The sequence below is a fragment of the Lemur catta genome, chromosome X, assembly GCF_020740605.2.
Source record: "Lemur catta isolate mLemCat1 chromosome X, mLemCat1.pri, whole genome shotgun sequence".
In the NCBI taxonomy this organism is placed as follows: domain Eukaryota; kingdom Metazoa; phylum Chordata; class Mammalia; order Primates; family Lemuridae; genus Lemur; species Lemur catta.
The window spans coordinates 53,214,379-53,229,125 of record NC_059155.1 but is presented as its reverse complement, the minus strand read 5'-3'; the positions used below and the strand labels follow the sequence as shown (position 1 = coordinate 53,229,125).

At 36.1% G+C, this 14,747-nt stretch overlaps 1 protein-coding gene across 3 annotated transcripts in view; it reads left to right on the top strand.

Moving 5' to 3' along the window:
- The window catches only part of FAAH2 (fatty acid amide hydrolase 2), a 104,288-nt gene that overhangs the window by 71,861 nt on the left and 17,680 nt on the right, over positions 1-14,747 (top strand). For 2 of the 3 annotated variants that reach the window (XM_045538094.1, XM_045538096.1), the window contains one exon: positions 7,839-8,033. The exons of the other annotated variant lie outside the window; for it this stretch is intronic. In XM_045538094.1, the coding sequence (XP_045394050.1) occupies positions 7,839-8,033 (195 nt within the window). The remainder of the gene's footprint in view (positions 1-7,838; positions 8,034-14,747) is intronic. 3 annotated transcript variants of the gene reach the window in all.

Genomic DNA, 14,747 nt, shown 5'->3' with positions numbered 1-14,747 from the left:
AAAGCCAGACTCAAAATTAGAAACATTCTAAATGTATAACAATAGGTGGCAAATTATTATTCATATATAGGATGAAATTGCATGCAGTCATGTAAAGTCAAGTTCATGAAGCTGTGTTAATGACATGGAAATGTGTGTATAATAGTGGAAAAAGGAAAAATTTTACATATGGTATTAACTGTGCTATAAGAATACAATATTTGTATAACAAAGTATACAAACTAAGTGTAATAACATGTTTACAATTATTTCCTTGGGACATTTTATTTCTGTGTGAGTTTTTTATGCTACTTTAACCATTTGAAATTGTTCTTATTTTCTGCATGACTTATGTTTTCCTTTCATAATAGGAAAAATAAACTTATAAACCTTATTTTACAAGATGAAAATATTAAATACTAAATATTCTAATATTTATTAAGCACTTATAATGTCTATTTAACTAAAGTGCAAGATATATATATGTATATGTTTGTGGTTTTTATGAAATAATTAAAAACATGAAGATACATTGCTTTTCCTTCCTCAGGGTTTCATAGTTCTCCCTGCAGAGGTCTTTTACCTCCTTAGTTAAATATATTCCTAGGTATTTTACTTTCTTTGTTGCTCTTGTGAAGGGTATTGAGTCTTTGATTTGGTTCTCAGTTTGACTGTTCTTGGTGTATAGGAAAGTTACTGATTTCTGTACATTCATTTTGTAACCTGAGATTTGCTGAATTTGTTTATCAATTCCAGTAGTCTCATGGCAGAAACTTTGGGGTTTTGTAGATATAAGATCATATCATCAGCAAAGAGTGAAGTTTGACCTCTTCTGTCCCCATTTGGATGCCCTCGATTTCTTTCTCTTCTCTGATTGCTCTGGCTAGGACTTCCAGCATTATGATGAATAGAAGTGGTGATAAAGGCAACCTTCTCTGGTTCCAGTTCTAAGTGAAAATGCTATCAAATTTTCCCCATTCAGTATGATATTGGTGGTGGGTTTGTCATATATGGCTTGTATCATTTTTAGCTAAGTCCTGTCTATGCCTATTTTGTTAAGCATTCTTATCATAAAAGGGTGTTGAATTTTGTCAAATGCTTTTTCTGCATCTACTGAAAGGATGATATGGTCTTTGTTTTTGCTTCTGTTTATGTGGTGAATTACATTTATAGATTTGCGTATGTTGAATGATCCCTGTATCTCTGGGATGAAGCCCACTTGGTTGTGATGGATTACTTTTTTGATAAGCACCTGAATTCAGTTTGCTAGGCTAGAAGTCCTTGTGAGAGCAATCAGGCAAGAGAGCAGAATCAAGGGTGTCCAAATGGGCACAGAAGAGATCAAACTCGCACTCTTTGCTGATGATATCATATTATATCTAGCAAACCCCAAGGATTCAACCAAGAGACTTCTGGAACTGATAAATGAATTCAGTAGAATCTCAGGATACAAAATCAATACACACAAATCAGAGGCATTCATATATGCCATTAACAGTCAAACTGAGAACCAAATCAAAGATTCAATACCCTTCATGATAGCAACAAAGAAAATAAAGTACCTAGGAATACATTTAACCAAGGAGGTAAAAGACCTCCACAGGGAGAACTATGAAACACTGAGGAAGGAAATCACAGAGCACATAAACAGGTGGAAAACCATACCATGCTCATGGATTGGAAGAATCAACATTGTTAAAATGTCTCTACTACCCAAAGTGATCTACAGATTCAATGCAGTCCCTATTAAATTACCGACATCATTTTTCACAGATATAGAAAAAATAATTTTACACTTTGTATGGAACCAGAGAAGACCCTGTTTAGCAAAAGCAATTTTAAGCAATAAGAACAAAATGGGAGATATTAATTTACCAGACTTCAAACTATACTACAAGGCTGTGGTTATTAAAACAGCTTGATATTGGCACAAGAACAGGGACACAGACTAGTGGAACAGAATCGAGAATCCAGATATAAAACCATCCTCATATAGCCATCTAATCTTTGACAAAGCAGACAAAAACATGCTCTGGGGAAAAGAATACCTATTCAATAAATTGTGCCAGGAAAACTGGATAGCTACATGTAGAAGACTGAAACAGGACTCACACCTTTCACCTCTCACAAAAATCAAATCACGGTGGATAACAGACTTAAATCTTAGGAGTGAAACTATTAGAATTTTAGAAGAAAATTTGGGATTTTGTTGAAGATTTTTGCATCTATATTCATAAGGGATATTGGTCTGCAGATTTGTTTTTTTTTGCTGTGCCCTTTCCTGGTTTTGGTGTCAGGGTGATATTGGCTTCATAAAATGTGTTGGGGAGGATTCCTTCCTTCTCGATGTTGTGGAATAATTTCTTCAGGATAGTCACAAGGTCTTCTTTGTAAGTCTTGTAAAATTCAGGTGTGAAGCCATCTAGTCTATGGCTTTTCTTTTTAGGGAGGTTTTTTTATTGCTATTTCAATTTCAGTACTTTATATTGGTCTGTTCAGGAATTCTATTTCTTCCTGATTGAGCCTTGGGAGGTTGTGTGTTTCTAAGAATTTGTCCATTTCCTCTACATTTTAAAGTTTATGTGCATATAGATTTTTATAGTATTCATAGATGATATTTTGTATTTCCATGACATCACTTGTAATTTCTCCTTTTTAATTCCTGAAGTAGCTTATTAGAGTTTTTTCTTTTCTGCTTCTCATTAATCTAGCCAGAGGTATGGCAGTTTTGTTTATTTTTCAAAAAAAACCCCAACTTTTTGTTTTATTAATCTTCTGTTTACTTTTTTATTATCAGTTTCATTTAGTTCTACTCTGATCTTTGTTATTATTTTTCTTATGCTGGGTTTGGGGTCAGTTTGCTCATCCTCTTCCAGTTCTTTCCGGTGAATCATTAGATTGTTTATTTGTGATCTTTTTGTCTTTTGGATGTAGGAATTTATGGATATAAATTTTCCTCTCAGGACTTCTTAGCTGTGTCCCATAGATTTTGATAACTTGTGTCTCCTTTATCATTTAGTTCAAAGAATATTTTGATTTACATCTTGATTTTCTCCTTAATGAAATAATCATTTAGCAGAAGTTTGTTTAGTTTCCATGACTTTTAGTAGAAATTAGAGTTTCTATTAGAGTTGATTTCTAATTTTATTCCACTGTGGTCTCAGAAGATGCATAGTATAATTTCTATTTTTTTGATATTTTAGACATGCTTTGTGGCCTAGGATATGGTCAATCTTAGAGAATGTCCCATGAGCTGATGAGAAAAATATATGTGCAGTGGTTTTGGGGTAAAACTTTCTGTAAATGTCAATCAGGCCAATTTGTTCTAGAGTTCTGTTTAAGTCCATTGTTTCTTTGTTTATTTTCTGTTTGGAGGATCTGTCCTGTTCTGTCACAGCAGTGTTGAAGTCTCTGGCTATTATGGTGTTGCTATTTATTATTTTGTTTAGGTCAAGTAGAATTTGCTTTATGAATCTGGGTGCACCTCATTTAGGTACATAAATATTTAGGTTTGTTATGTCTTCTTGTCGAATTTTACCCTGAACCATTATATTGAACCTCTTTGTCTTTCATCACTTTTGTTGATTTGAAGACTAAGTTATCTGAAATAAGGACCACTATGCCAGCTTTTTTTTTGGCTTCTGTTTGATTGAAATATTGTTTTCCATTCCTTCACCTTGACTATGAATGCATCCTTCTGGGTTAGATGTGTTTCCTGAACACAACAGATACTTAGCTTGTGTGTATTTACCCATTTGGCCAGCCCGTTTCTCTTTAGTGGGCAGTTGAAGCCATTCACATTTATTGAGACAATTGATAATTGGAGCAGGTTTCTGTTCATGCTGTTGAGTTGAACATTTTTGCTTTGTTTTCTCTCTTGAGCCATTGTGGTATCTGGCGTTTTACTTTTAGCTTTTGATGATATTACATTGGTGAGCGCATACTGTGCTGATCCATTTGTAATACTGTTTTGAGCACTTCCTGGAGGGCATGCCTTGTCTTGATTAATTCCCTCAGTCTTTTCTTATCTGTGAAGGTTTTTATTTTTCCTTCATGTACAAAACATAGTTTTGTGGAGTACAAGATTCTAGGCTGGGCATTATTCTGTTTGAGAGGAGTGAGAATGGGGCCCCAATCTCTTCTTGCTTGTAAGGTCTCAATGAGAAGTCTGATGCTAGTCTGAAAGGTTTTCCTTTGTAGGTTACCTGCTTCTTTCACCTTACAGCTCATAGGAGGGCCTCTTTGGTGGTTATTTTTGTCAGTCTGATGACTGTTTGCAATGTATCTCACAGGAGTCCTTTGAGCTTCTTGTTCCTGGATATCTAGACTTTTAGGAAGGCCTGGGAAATTTTCCTCTATTATATGCTCAAATAGCTTATCCAACCCTTGTGCATTTTCTACTTCACCCTCAGGGATGCTTATGATTCTCACCTTAGGCTTCTTCACATAATCCCACATTTCTTGTAGGCTTTGCTCTTTTCTCTTATTTCTCTGCTCTATCTCAACAACTGACTTATTTAATTGAAAGGTGTTATCTTCAATCCCTGAGATTCTTTCTTCTGTTTGATCTACCCTGTTCTTGGGGCTTTCTACTATGTTTTGGAAATCCTTGAATAAATACTTCATATCCAGAAGTTTGGTTTGATTTTCTTTAATATTTCAAGTTCTTTAGTGAATTTTTCTTCCAAGTCCTAGATTTTTTTTGGTGATTTCTTTGAGTTGGTTATCCATTTTTTCTTGCATATCATTTCAGTTTTTTTACAGTCCATGCTCAAAATTCTGTCATTTTAGTGTTCTGAATTTGGTTGATGTTCATTGCTATAGAGCTGGTGTTCCCGTTTGGTGGTGTGCTTTCCGTTTGTTTCTTCATACTTCCAGCGTTCTTTTGCTGATTCCTTCCCATATAGATCAGCTATTGCTTCTTACCTTTAGATTTTTGTTTGAATAAGGATACGCCCTGTTTAGTCTCTGAGCCAGCAGGTGGTGTTTGTGGGTGAGATTCTACCACACCGTGTATGATGAGTCAGTAGATGTACTTAAAATGTGTGGAGAATGACCTCCCTGTCAGTAGGTGGTGCTTGCTGGGAGGAGCAGGCTGTAGTGTTGTTTTGGGGTCCTGTAACCAGCTCTTGTTACTCTGAAGAGGCACTCTAGTGCCTCAGGTGGTGTGTGGTGCCCTGTGACTTCCATGTGTCTCCAGATTCTCCACCTCAGTAGTACCAGATGGGGATTGAGTCTGGGCAGAGCTGGGTTGAGAGATCCTGCCCTCAAACACCACAAATGCTGTTAGTGGGGGTCAAGTTCTATTCTCTGCTTCTGGGCAAAGCTGTCAGGGAGGGGCTCAAATGGCCCCACTTAGCCAAAAATTTTGCTTGTGGGGTGGGGCTGTCTGAGACCTGTAGTCTGGAGCAGGCCTGGCTCCTTTCCACCCTCCCCTATTTCACAGTTTCTCCCAGGTCTTTGCCATCAGGCAGGACTTACAGCCAGTGGATCTCCCCTAGCTGTGATGCTGGCCAGGAGGGTCCCTCTCCAGCATCACAGCCTGAGCTGGGTTTACATCCCTCTTGTGAAAGGAGGGTTGCCCCTCAAGCACACTGATCTTCCCCTGAAGTCACACATACCTAAATAGGCTTGTTCACAAATATCCCATCTGTGCGCCAGGGTGATGTGATCAAGACCTGTGTGTATGGGATCTTATCTTCAGACCTGTCACCTGGCCCCTAGAGATCAATCCCTAGCCCTGCCAGGGAAAGAAGTGTTGATCTCTAGTCACCCACGAGTTTCCCAGGCTGGATCAATGTCTCTTTCACAGATCTAGGAAATGTAATTCTATGCTTTGTATCAAACCAGAGAAGACCCCATATGACAAAAGCAATCTTAAGCAAAAAGAACAAATTGGGAGGTATAAATTTACCAGAGTTCAAGCTATCCTACAAGGCTATAGTAACTAAAACAGCATGGTACTGGCACAAGAACAGAGACATAGACCAATGGAACAGAACTGAGAACCCAGATATAAAACCATCCTCATATATCCATCTAATCTTTGACAAAGCAGACAAAAACATACACTGGAGAAAAGGATCCTTAGTCAATAAGTGGTGCTGGGAAAACTAGTAGTCACATGTTGAATCCTGAAACAGGATCTGCACCTCTCACCTCTCACAAAAATAAACTCACTATGGATAAGAGACTTAAATCTAAGGTGTAGAACCTTAAGAATTCTGGATGATAATGTTGGGAAGTCTCTTATAGACATTAGCCTAGGCAAAGAATTTATGAAGAAGGTCTCAAAGGCAATCACAGCAACAACAAAAATAAATAAATGGGGCCTGATCAAATTAAAAACCTTCTGGACAGCTAAGGAAACTATCAGGAGAGCAAACAGACAACCTACAGAATGGGAGAAAATATTCATGTTACACATAAAGGGCTAATAACTAGAATCTATATAGAACTCAGGAAAATCATCAAGAAGAAATCAAACAACCCTATCAAAAAAATGGGCAAAGGACATGAACAGAAACTTTTTAAAAGGAGACAGACTAATGTCCAACAAATATATGAAAAAATGCTCAACATCTCTAATCATCAGGGAGATGGAAATCAAATCCCCAATGAGATATCACTTATCTCCAGTAAGAATGGCCTTTATCAAAAAGTTCCAAAATAGTAAATGTTGGTATGGATGCGAAAAGATAGGAACACTCATACACTGCTGGTGGGACAAAGAAACCACAAAAAGACTACTACAACCTCTGTGGAAAGCAATATGGAGATACCTCAAAGAGCTACAAGTAGAACTACCATTTGATCCATCAATCCCATTACTGGACATCTACCCAAAAGAGCAAAAGACATTCTATAAAAAGACATCTCCACTAGAATGTTTATAGCAGCACAATTCACAATTGCAAAGATGTGGAAACAACCCAGGTCCCCATCAGTGCATGAGTGGATTAATAAAATATGGTATATGTATAGCATGGAGTTCTATTCAGCCACAAAAAACAATGGTGAGATAGTACCTCTTTTATTATTGTTGATAGAGCTGGAACCCATTCTACTAAGTGAAGTATCCCAAGAATGGAAAAACAAGCACCACATGTACTCACCATTCAATTGGTATTAACTGATCAACCCTTTAGGGCATATGTAGTAATAACATTCATTGGTGTTAGGCAGATTGGAAGGGGCAGGAGGGAATGGTATATACACACGTAAGTGTTTTGTTTCGCACCGTTTGGGGGATGGACAGGCTTGAACCTCTGACTCAGGTGGGGCAATGGCAATATACATAACCTAAACATTTGTACCACTGTAATATGCTGAAATTAAAAAAATAAAAATAAATAAATAAAAGCATGAAGACATTTTGGGTAGAATTTTCTAGAGATATACTTCTATTATAAACTTTTGTCAAGTGTTTTGTTCATGAAGATGTGTACGATAGCATTTAAATTTTGAAAACATTCTACATGCCCCCAAATCATGGGCTAGTTAAATAAAAGAAAAACTATGATACATTCCTAGTATTAAGATATTATGCATTCATATGATTAAGCATATCTGTAATGGGTTTTTAATGATATGAAATATCCTTATGATATAATATGCTGTGGGAGAGGCTAGAAACTCTTTATATAGCATTACTAAAAATGACTAAAAGGAGAGACCAGTAGATGATCAAATATGCTCGTGTGTGGGTCGTAAGGTTATAGGGTTTACTTTTGCATCACTGTCTTACTTTCTTAGTGTTCTATAGTGATCATGTATTACTTGAATAAGAGAAAATAAAGAACAATAGGATCTAAAATGAAGTTTCTTACGTTAACTTTATATATGTTACCATTCTGTAGGGTTGGCTTTGTTGGAGGAAAAGCTCAAATATAACAATGAAAAATACAAAAAGTTTAAGGCAGTGGAAGAAAGCCTGCATAAAGAACTGGTGGAGATGCTAAGTGATGATGGTGTGTTCTTATATCCCTCACATCCCACAGTGGCACCCAAGCATCATGTTCCTCTAACAAGGCCTTTCAACTTTGCTTACACAGGTACCTATTTGTATTCCTTGAACTTTGCAATCGTAAAGAAATAGAGATACCTTCCAAGAAAAGCATAGTTTCTTTGCTGTTGGAAAGTTTTGGAGATACATGTATAAAAATGCTATGTGCCTAAAAATAAGCTTGAGAAAACAGATGCTAATGTTGTATGTGGAAGATACTTTGCTAGCATCTGGAGTCTTTCAGATAGAACCGTGTAAGTGGGTATCAGTATCCATGTTTTACAGAAGTGAGCCTCAGGGAGGTTCTGTGACATGTCTTCAATCAACACAGTGTGATATCACTGAATCCAAAGGCCCCTCTGGCTGTTTTGATAGATGGTAAAGCCAAGTAAAGATTTTCTGAGGATCTGTGGTCTCCAGAAGATTCTAGTATATAAATAATTCCCAGGGGACCACATATTTGCCTTAGCTATCATCCTTTGTGAATTTGATTCATTCTACTGTTCATCAAACTAACTTTCTTCAGCTGGTTTGGGAGCTGTGGCTGAACCATGGTTATATAAGATATAAAATCCCCTCAATATGTAGTAGGTCAGTTTGTATGACTTCTCTAAGATCTTTTCCAGGGAACGACACTGCTTTCTGGTATGACTGTAGAAGGGTCTTCATTAAATATGAATTCCCATTCAAGAAGCCTGTGGTCCACTTAAACTTGGAATTTGGAGCTTACTTATTTGAGTTCAAATCCTTGGCTCTGCCACTTTCTACTTGTGCATCTTAGAGCAAGATACTGAATCTTTCTGAACATATTTTCTTATCTAGGAAGTCAGAGTAATCTATGCCTTGCAGTGTTGCTGTCAAGATTAAGTTAAATAATTCATGTAAAGTAAATAGCATAAGGGTTATGGAGGATGGGCTGAGAGGGTATAAAATAGTTCTTATCTTTCATTTCCTCACCCTTACTCTGTTCCTTGGCTTTTGCCACTCATATCTAATTCTTTAAGTCTTTGAAAGAAGTTTTTGCCTAAATTGTTCTGGTTCAGTTTGTATCACCTCGTTACTCAGCTTCTGAAGACAGGAAGAATATTTTAGTGTGTAGAGGAGAACCCAAAGAGAAAGTTACTGATTACAGCTTTTTGGAGGCGTTTTCCTCAGTTTGAAGTTTCCCATAATTTTGAACCTTTTCCTCTACTTTAATCCTGAACACATTCAGACAATGTCCATCATAAGTCAGGTGGTGCTCCAGGTGATATAAATACAAGATCTATGATAGGTGATAGCTGTAATTTATCAAATATGTACTATGTGAAAGATACTCTAAGCTGGGAATTCTATACATTATTCCCTTCAATTCTCCACAAAATCCTTCATGGTAGGTGCAGTTATCCTTGTGTAAAAGATGAGGAAACTAAGTGACTTAAAAATTGCCTTAAGGGTCAGGGCTAGAATTCAACTGTGTTCTATCTGACTTCACAGCCAATGTGATTTTCACTACATGCATGGGTTGATAATACTCAGTCCCATTTTGTTTTCTTTCTCTTCAATGAAGCTGAAAACTTACCAGGTTTTGGAGACCTTCTGTCAAAATGTATAACTTTTTTTTCCATGCTGAGCAATATCCCTCTCAGTTTCTTAATCATGCTTCTTATGTATGTCTTGTACTTACAAGATGGATAAATTAAGTCAGATATTTAATTTTTGATCCTTGGTTTTCTTATAGGAATGATAATGATCCTACATAAACTTTGCAGGATGGTTGGAAGGATTTAATGTGATAATGTGTATAAAGTGCCTTCAAAGTATTAAGAATAGTGGTAATAAAACCATTTATTGAACATATGTGTATGTTTATATTGGCATTAATGTAAGTAATATTAATATCTCTGTTTTACTTAATAATATTAGCTATATATGTTTTCCTTCTTTTCTCTGTTCCAGGAATTGTTCTAATAATTTTACATGTTGCATGTAATTTTATCCTATAGCAGCTCTATAAAAAGGAGAAATACTATTATTATCCTCATTATACTGATGAAGGAATTCAGGCACAAAGAACTTCAGATACATTTCCAAAGTCACATAGCTAAGACAGTATTGGACCTGGGAATTGAACACAGGCCTCTTGATTCCAGAGTTAGTGAGATAATTTACTATACAGAGGAGGAAACAAGAGGTTAGACAAGGTCCCTCAGCTATGAAGTCGTGGGATAAGGATTCAAACCCAGGTCTGTCTAACTCCAAATTCTATTACTCTTAACTCTCCTCCCTTGTTCTTCTGCCTCTTTTGCTACTCAGTACACCATAGTGCCATTTCCTACTTTGCTACATTGACACTTTGGATGAGAAGAGATTTATCAAGCACTATTGCAGACCAGTCTGTGTGTGCTGGGGTTAGAGAGATGAGCCAGACACATTCTCTGCCCTCAGGGAACTCCCAGCTTAGTACAAGAAACAGACAAATGTAACCAAGGAATTTCCACAGAGGGAAGCAAATACAACAGCAAAGGAAGACTTTCTGGAGAAGGTGACACCTGACCTGGGTCCTAAATGAGTAGAAATTTTCCAGGCTAAGGGAGTTGAGAAAGGGGTACAATTGTCTAGGCATTAGAAATGCCATGAGCTATAGCACAGAAAAAGCACATCCGGAGCATTGTGGATGGGGAGTGTAAACATTACACTAACTAGAGAATGAAAATTGTTATTGGAGGAGTTATTGTTATTGATAGGAAGGGCATGAATTTGGAAGGAGAGAGACTCATGTACCTCCTATTCTGCTATACTGCTGGTGTCCAAAAGTTAGTTCTTTGAAAACCTCAAAAAATCTGACAAATCATTAGCTATATTGATCAATAAAAAAGAAAGACTCAAATTACTAAAATAAAGATGAAAAAGGCAACATCATTACCAACCTTAAATGAATTAAAGAAATTGTAAGAGAATACCATATTCAAGTATATGCCAAGATATTAGACTAATATAAAATGGAAAGAAGTCTTCAAATATCTCAAACTGCCAAAACTGACTTGAGAAAAGATAGAAAACCTATAATAAGATATTTGATTAGTAATTTTAGAACTTCCCACAAACATCCAGATCCAAATGGCTTCAATGGCAAATTTTACCAAATATTTAGATAATTAATGCTAACTTTCACAAACACCTCCAGAAAATAAAGGAGGAAACACTTTTTTTAAAAAAAAATTATTTCAGAATATTATGGGGGTGCAAACATTTTGGTTATATAAATTGTTTTTGTACCATTTGAGTCAAAGTGATAAGTGTGTCCATCCGCCAGATGGTGTGCATTGTACCATTAGGTGTGAATTTCCCCATCCCCCCATCTGTTTGATTTCTGATGTGTATTTCCATATGTGCACATAAGTGTTGAATTTATTCTGTGAGTCCAGTAATAAAGTTTGTCTCCTTCTTTCTTCCCCTCCCCTACCCTCCCCACTCCTCTCCTCTATTCTTCTTTTTCCTTTTCTTTCTTTATTTCTTCCTCTTTTTTCATTTCTTCCCTTCTGTTATGAGGCCAGTAACTGTGATACCAAAGCTAGATTAAAGACATCACAAGAAAAACCTATAAATCAACATCCCTCATTAATATGGATGAAAAACCCTCAACACAATATTAGCACACAAAATTCAGTAAGATATACAGGATAATATACCATGGCCAAATGGGATTTATTCTAGGAATGTAAGGTGGCTGTAACATTCAATGATCAGGTAATGTAATATATTAATAAGGTAAAGAATATAAACTTAATACATAGAGGCAGAAAAATCATTTTACAAAATAAGACACCCTTTCATGGTAAAAAAAAAAATCCAAAAACTTAAAAATTAGTGGGATCTTTCTCAACCTGATAAATAGATTCTACCAAAAAAAAAAAACCCCGCACAAATAACTTCTTAATTAATAGTGAAAGAATTCTTTCCCCATGGAATCAGGAATAAGAAAAGGATTTCCTTTCCCCTACATTTAAACTAACTGTATTTGATATTGTACAGGAAGTTCTAGTGACTGAAATTAACCAAGAAAAAGGAAATAAAGGCATCTTGATTTTTAAAAAGAATAAAATTGTCTTCAGTCACTAAATGTATGATTAGTATGTAAAAATCCCTAAAGAATTTTTTCAAAAACATGATAAAACTGATAAACTAGTTCAGCAATGTCATAGGATAAAAGGTGCATATATAAAATTCCATTTTATTTTTTACAATAGCAAAATATCTGAACATGGAATTAAGATAGTTCTATTCACAATAGCATAGAAAAGGTAAAATGCTTAGGAATAAATATTTTTGTACTTTTTTTCATTTTTTATTTTTATTTCAAAAATGTAGGAGGTGCAAGTTTTTGGTTTTATGAGGATAAATTGTTTTATGCTTGTGTCAGGGCTTTCAATGTACCAGTCAAAAGAAGAGTGTACATTGTGTACTCAACAGATAGATTTTTTAATCAATCATCCCTCCACATATTTTCCTCTTCTTAGCTTCCAATGTATATCATTGCTCTTTATGACCATTTTGTCCTTTGTTTAGCTCCCACTGATAAATGAAAACGTGTGTCATTTTTCCATTTCTGAGATACTTCATTTAGGATAATGATCTTCAATTCAATCCAAGCTGCTGCAAAAGACATTATTTTATTTATTTTTTATTCTTGTTTCAGCATACTGTGGGGGTACAAAAGTTTAGGTTACGTTTAATGCCCTTGACCCCCCACCCACCCTGAGTCAGAGCTTCAAATGTGTCCATCCCCTAGACAGTGTGCATCATACTCATTATGTATGTATACACACATCCCCTCCCCGACCCACAACTGCCCGACACCCAACCAATGTTATTCCTAAATGTGCTCTTAGGTGATGATCAGTGAAACCAATTTGATGGTGAGTACATGTGGTGCTTATTTTTCCATTCTTGGGATACTTCACTTAGTAGAATGGGTTCCAACTCTTTCCAGGAAAATACAAGAGGTGCTATATCACCATTGTTTCTTATAGCTGAGTAGTACTCCATGGTATACATATACCACATTTTATTAATCAATTCATGTATTGATGGACACTTGGGTTGTTTCCACATCTTCACAGTTGTGCTGCTATAAACATTCAGGTGCAGATATCTTTGTTATAGAATGTCTTTTGTTATTTTGGGTAGATGCCCAATAATGGGATTGCTGGATCAAATGGTAGATCTACTTGTATCTGTTCAAGGTATCTCCATATTGCTTTCCACAGAGGTTGCATTAGTTTGCAGTCCCACCAGCAGTGTATGAGTGTTCCTGTCTCTCTGCATCCATGCCAAAATTTGTTGTTATGGGACTTTTTGATAAAGGCCATTCTCACTGGAGTTAAGTGATATCTCATTGTGGTTTTGAGCTAAGTAGTATACCACAGTATATATAATATATACCACATTTTCTTTATCCACTAATCAGTTGATGGGAACTTAGATTGATTCAACATCTTTACTATAGTGAATTGTGTTGCAATAAACAATCAGGTTCAGGTGTCTTTTTTATAAAATGATTTCTTTTCCTTTGGGTAGATATCTAGTAGTGAGATTGCTGGGCCAAAGGGTAGGGCTAATTTCAGTTCTTTGAGGAATTTCCATACTGATTTCCATAGCAGTTATACTCTTTTACATTCCCAACAAAAGTGTATAAGTGTTCCCTATTCACTGCAACCATACCAATAGCTATAATTTTTTTCTGTTTACTTTTTAATAATGGGTATTCTCACAAGGATAAAGTGGGATTTCATGGAGGATTTAATTTGCATTTCCCTAACAATTAGTGAGGATAAGCATTTTTTAATTTCAAAATAGTAACAGTGATATACAATCTCTTATGTTCTCCTGGATAGAGTTGGAACCCATTCTACTAAGTGAAGTATCCCAAGAATGGAAAAATAAGCACCACATGTGCTCACCAGCAAATTAGTTTCCCTGATCATCACCTAAGTGCACATTTGGGAATAACACCAATCGGGTGTTGGGCAGATGGGGGGGAAGGGATGGGTGTATACCTACATAATGAGTGCAATGCACATCATCTGGGGAATGGACATGTTTGAAGCTCTGACTTGGGGGGGGCATGGGCAACATACATAACCTAAACTTTTGTACCCCCATAATATGCTGAAGTAAAAAAATAGACAATTAGTCATCTGATTAAAAAGTTTAACAAAATCAGACTTCTATGCCATGTGATTCACAAAAATAAAGTCCAGATGAATTAGAACCTTAACGAAAAAAAAAAAATAGTAACGGTACGAATGTTTTTGGTTACATGGATAACATTGTAATACTTGAGTCATGGCTATAAGAGTTTCCATCACCAAAAGAATGATTATTGTACACATCAGGTAGGTTTTTGCACCTACCCTCATTCCCCCCCTCACTGCAGGATTTCCACTGAGTTTTAGTTCCCTCTGTAGACATGTGTACTCATCAGTTAGTTCCAGTTTAATAGCGAGTACACGTGGGGTTTGTTTTCCACTCTTCAGAAACTTCACTGAGGATAATGGTCTACCAGTCACACCCAAATTGTTGCAAAAGGTATTAATTCATCCTTTTTTATGGCTGATTAGTACTCCATGTTATACATATGCCACATTTTGTTATCCACTCATGTATTGATGGGCACTTGATTGTTTTCACATCTTTGCAATTGTTAATTGTTCTGCTATAAGCATTCAAGTACAGATGTCATTTTTGTAGAATGTCTTTTCATCCTTTGTGTAGACACGCA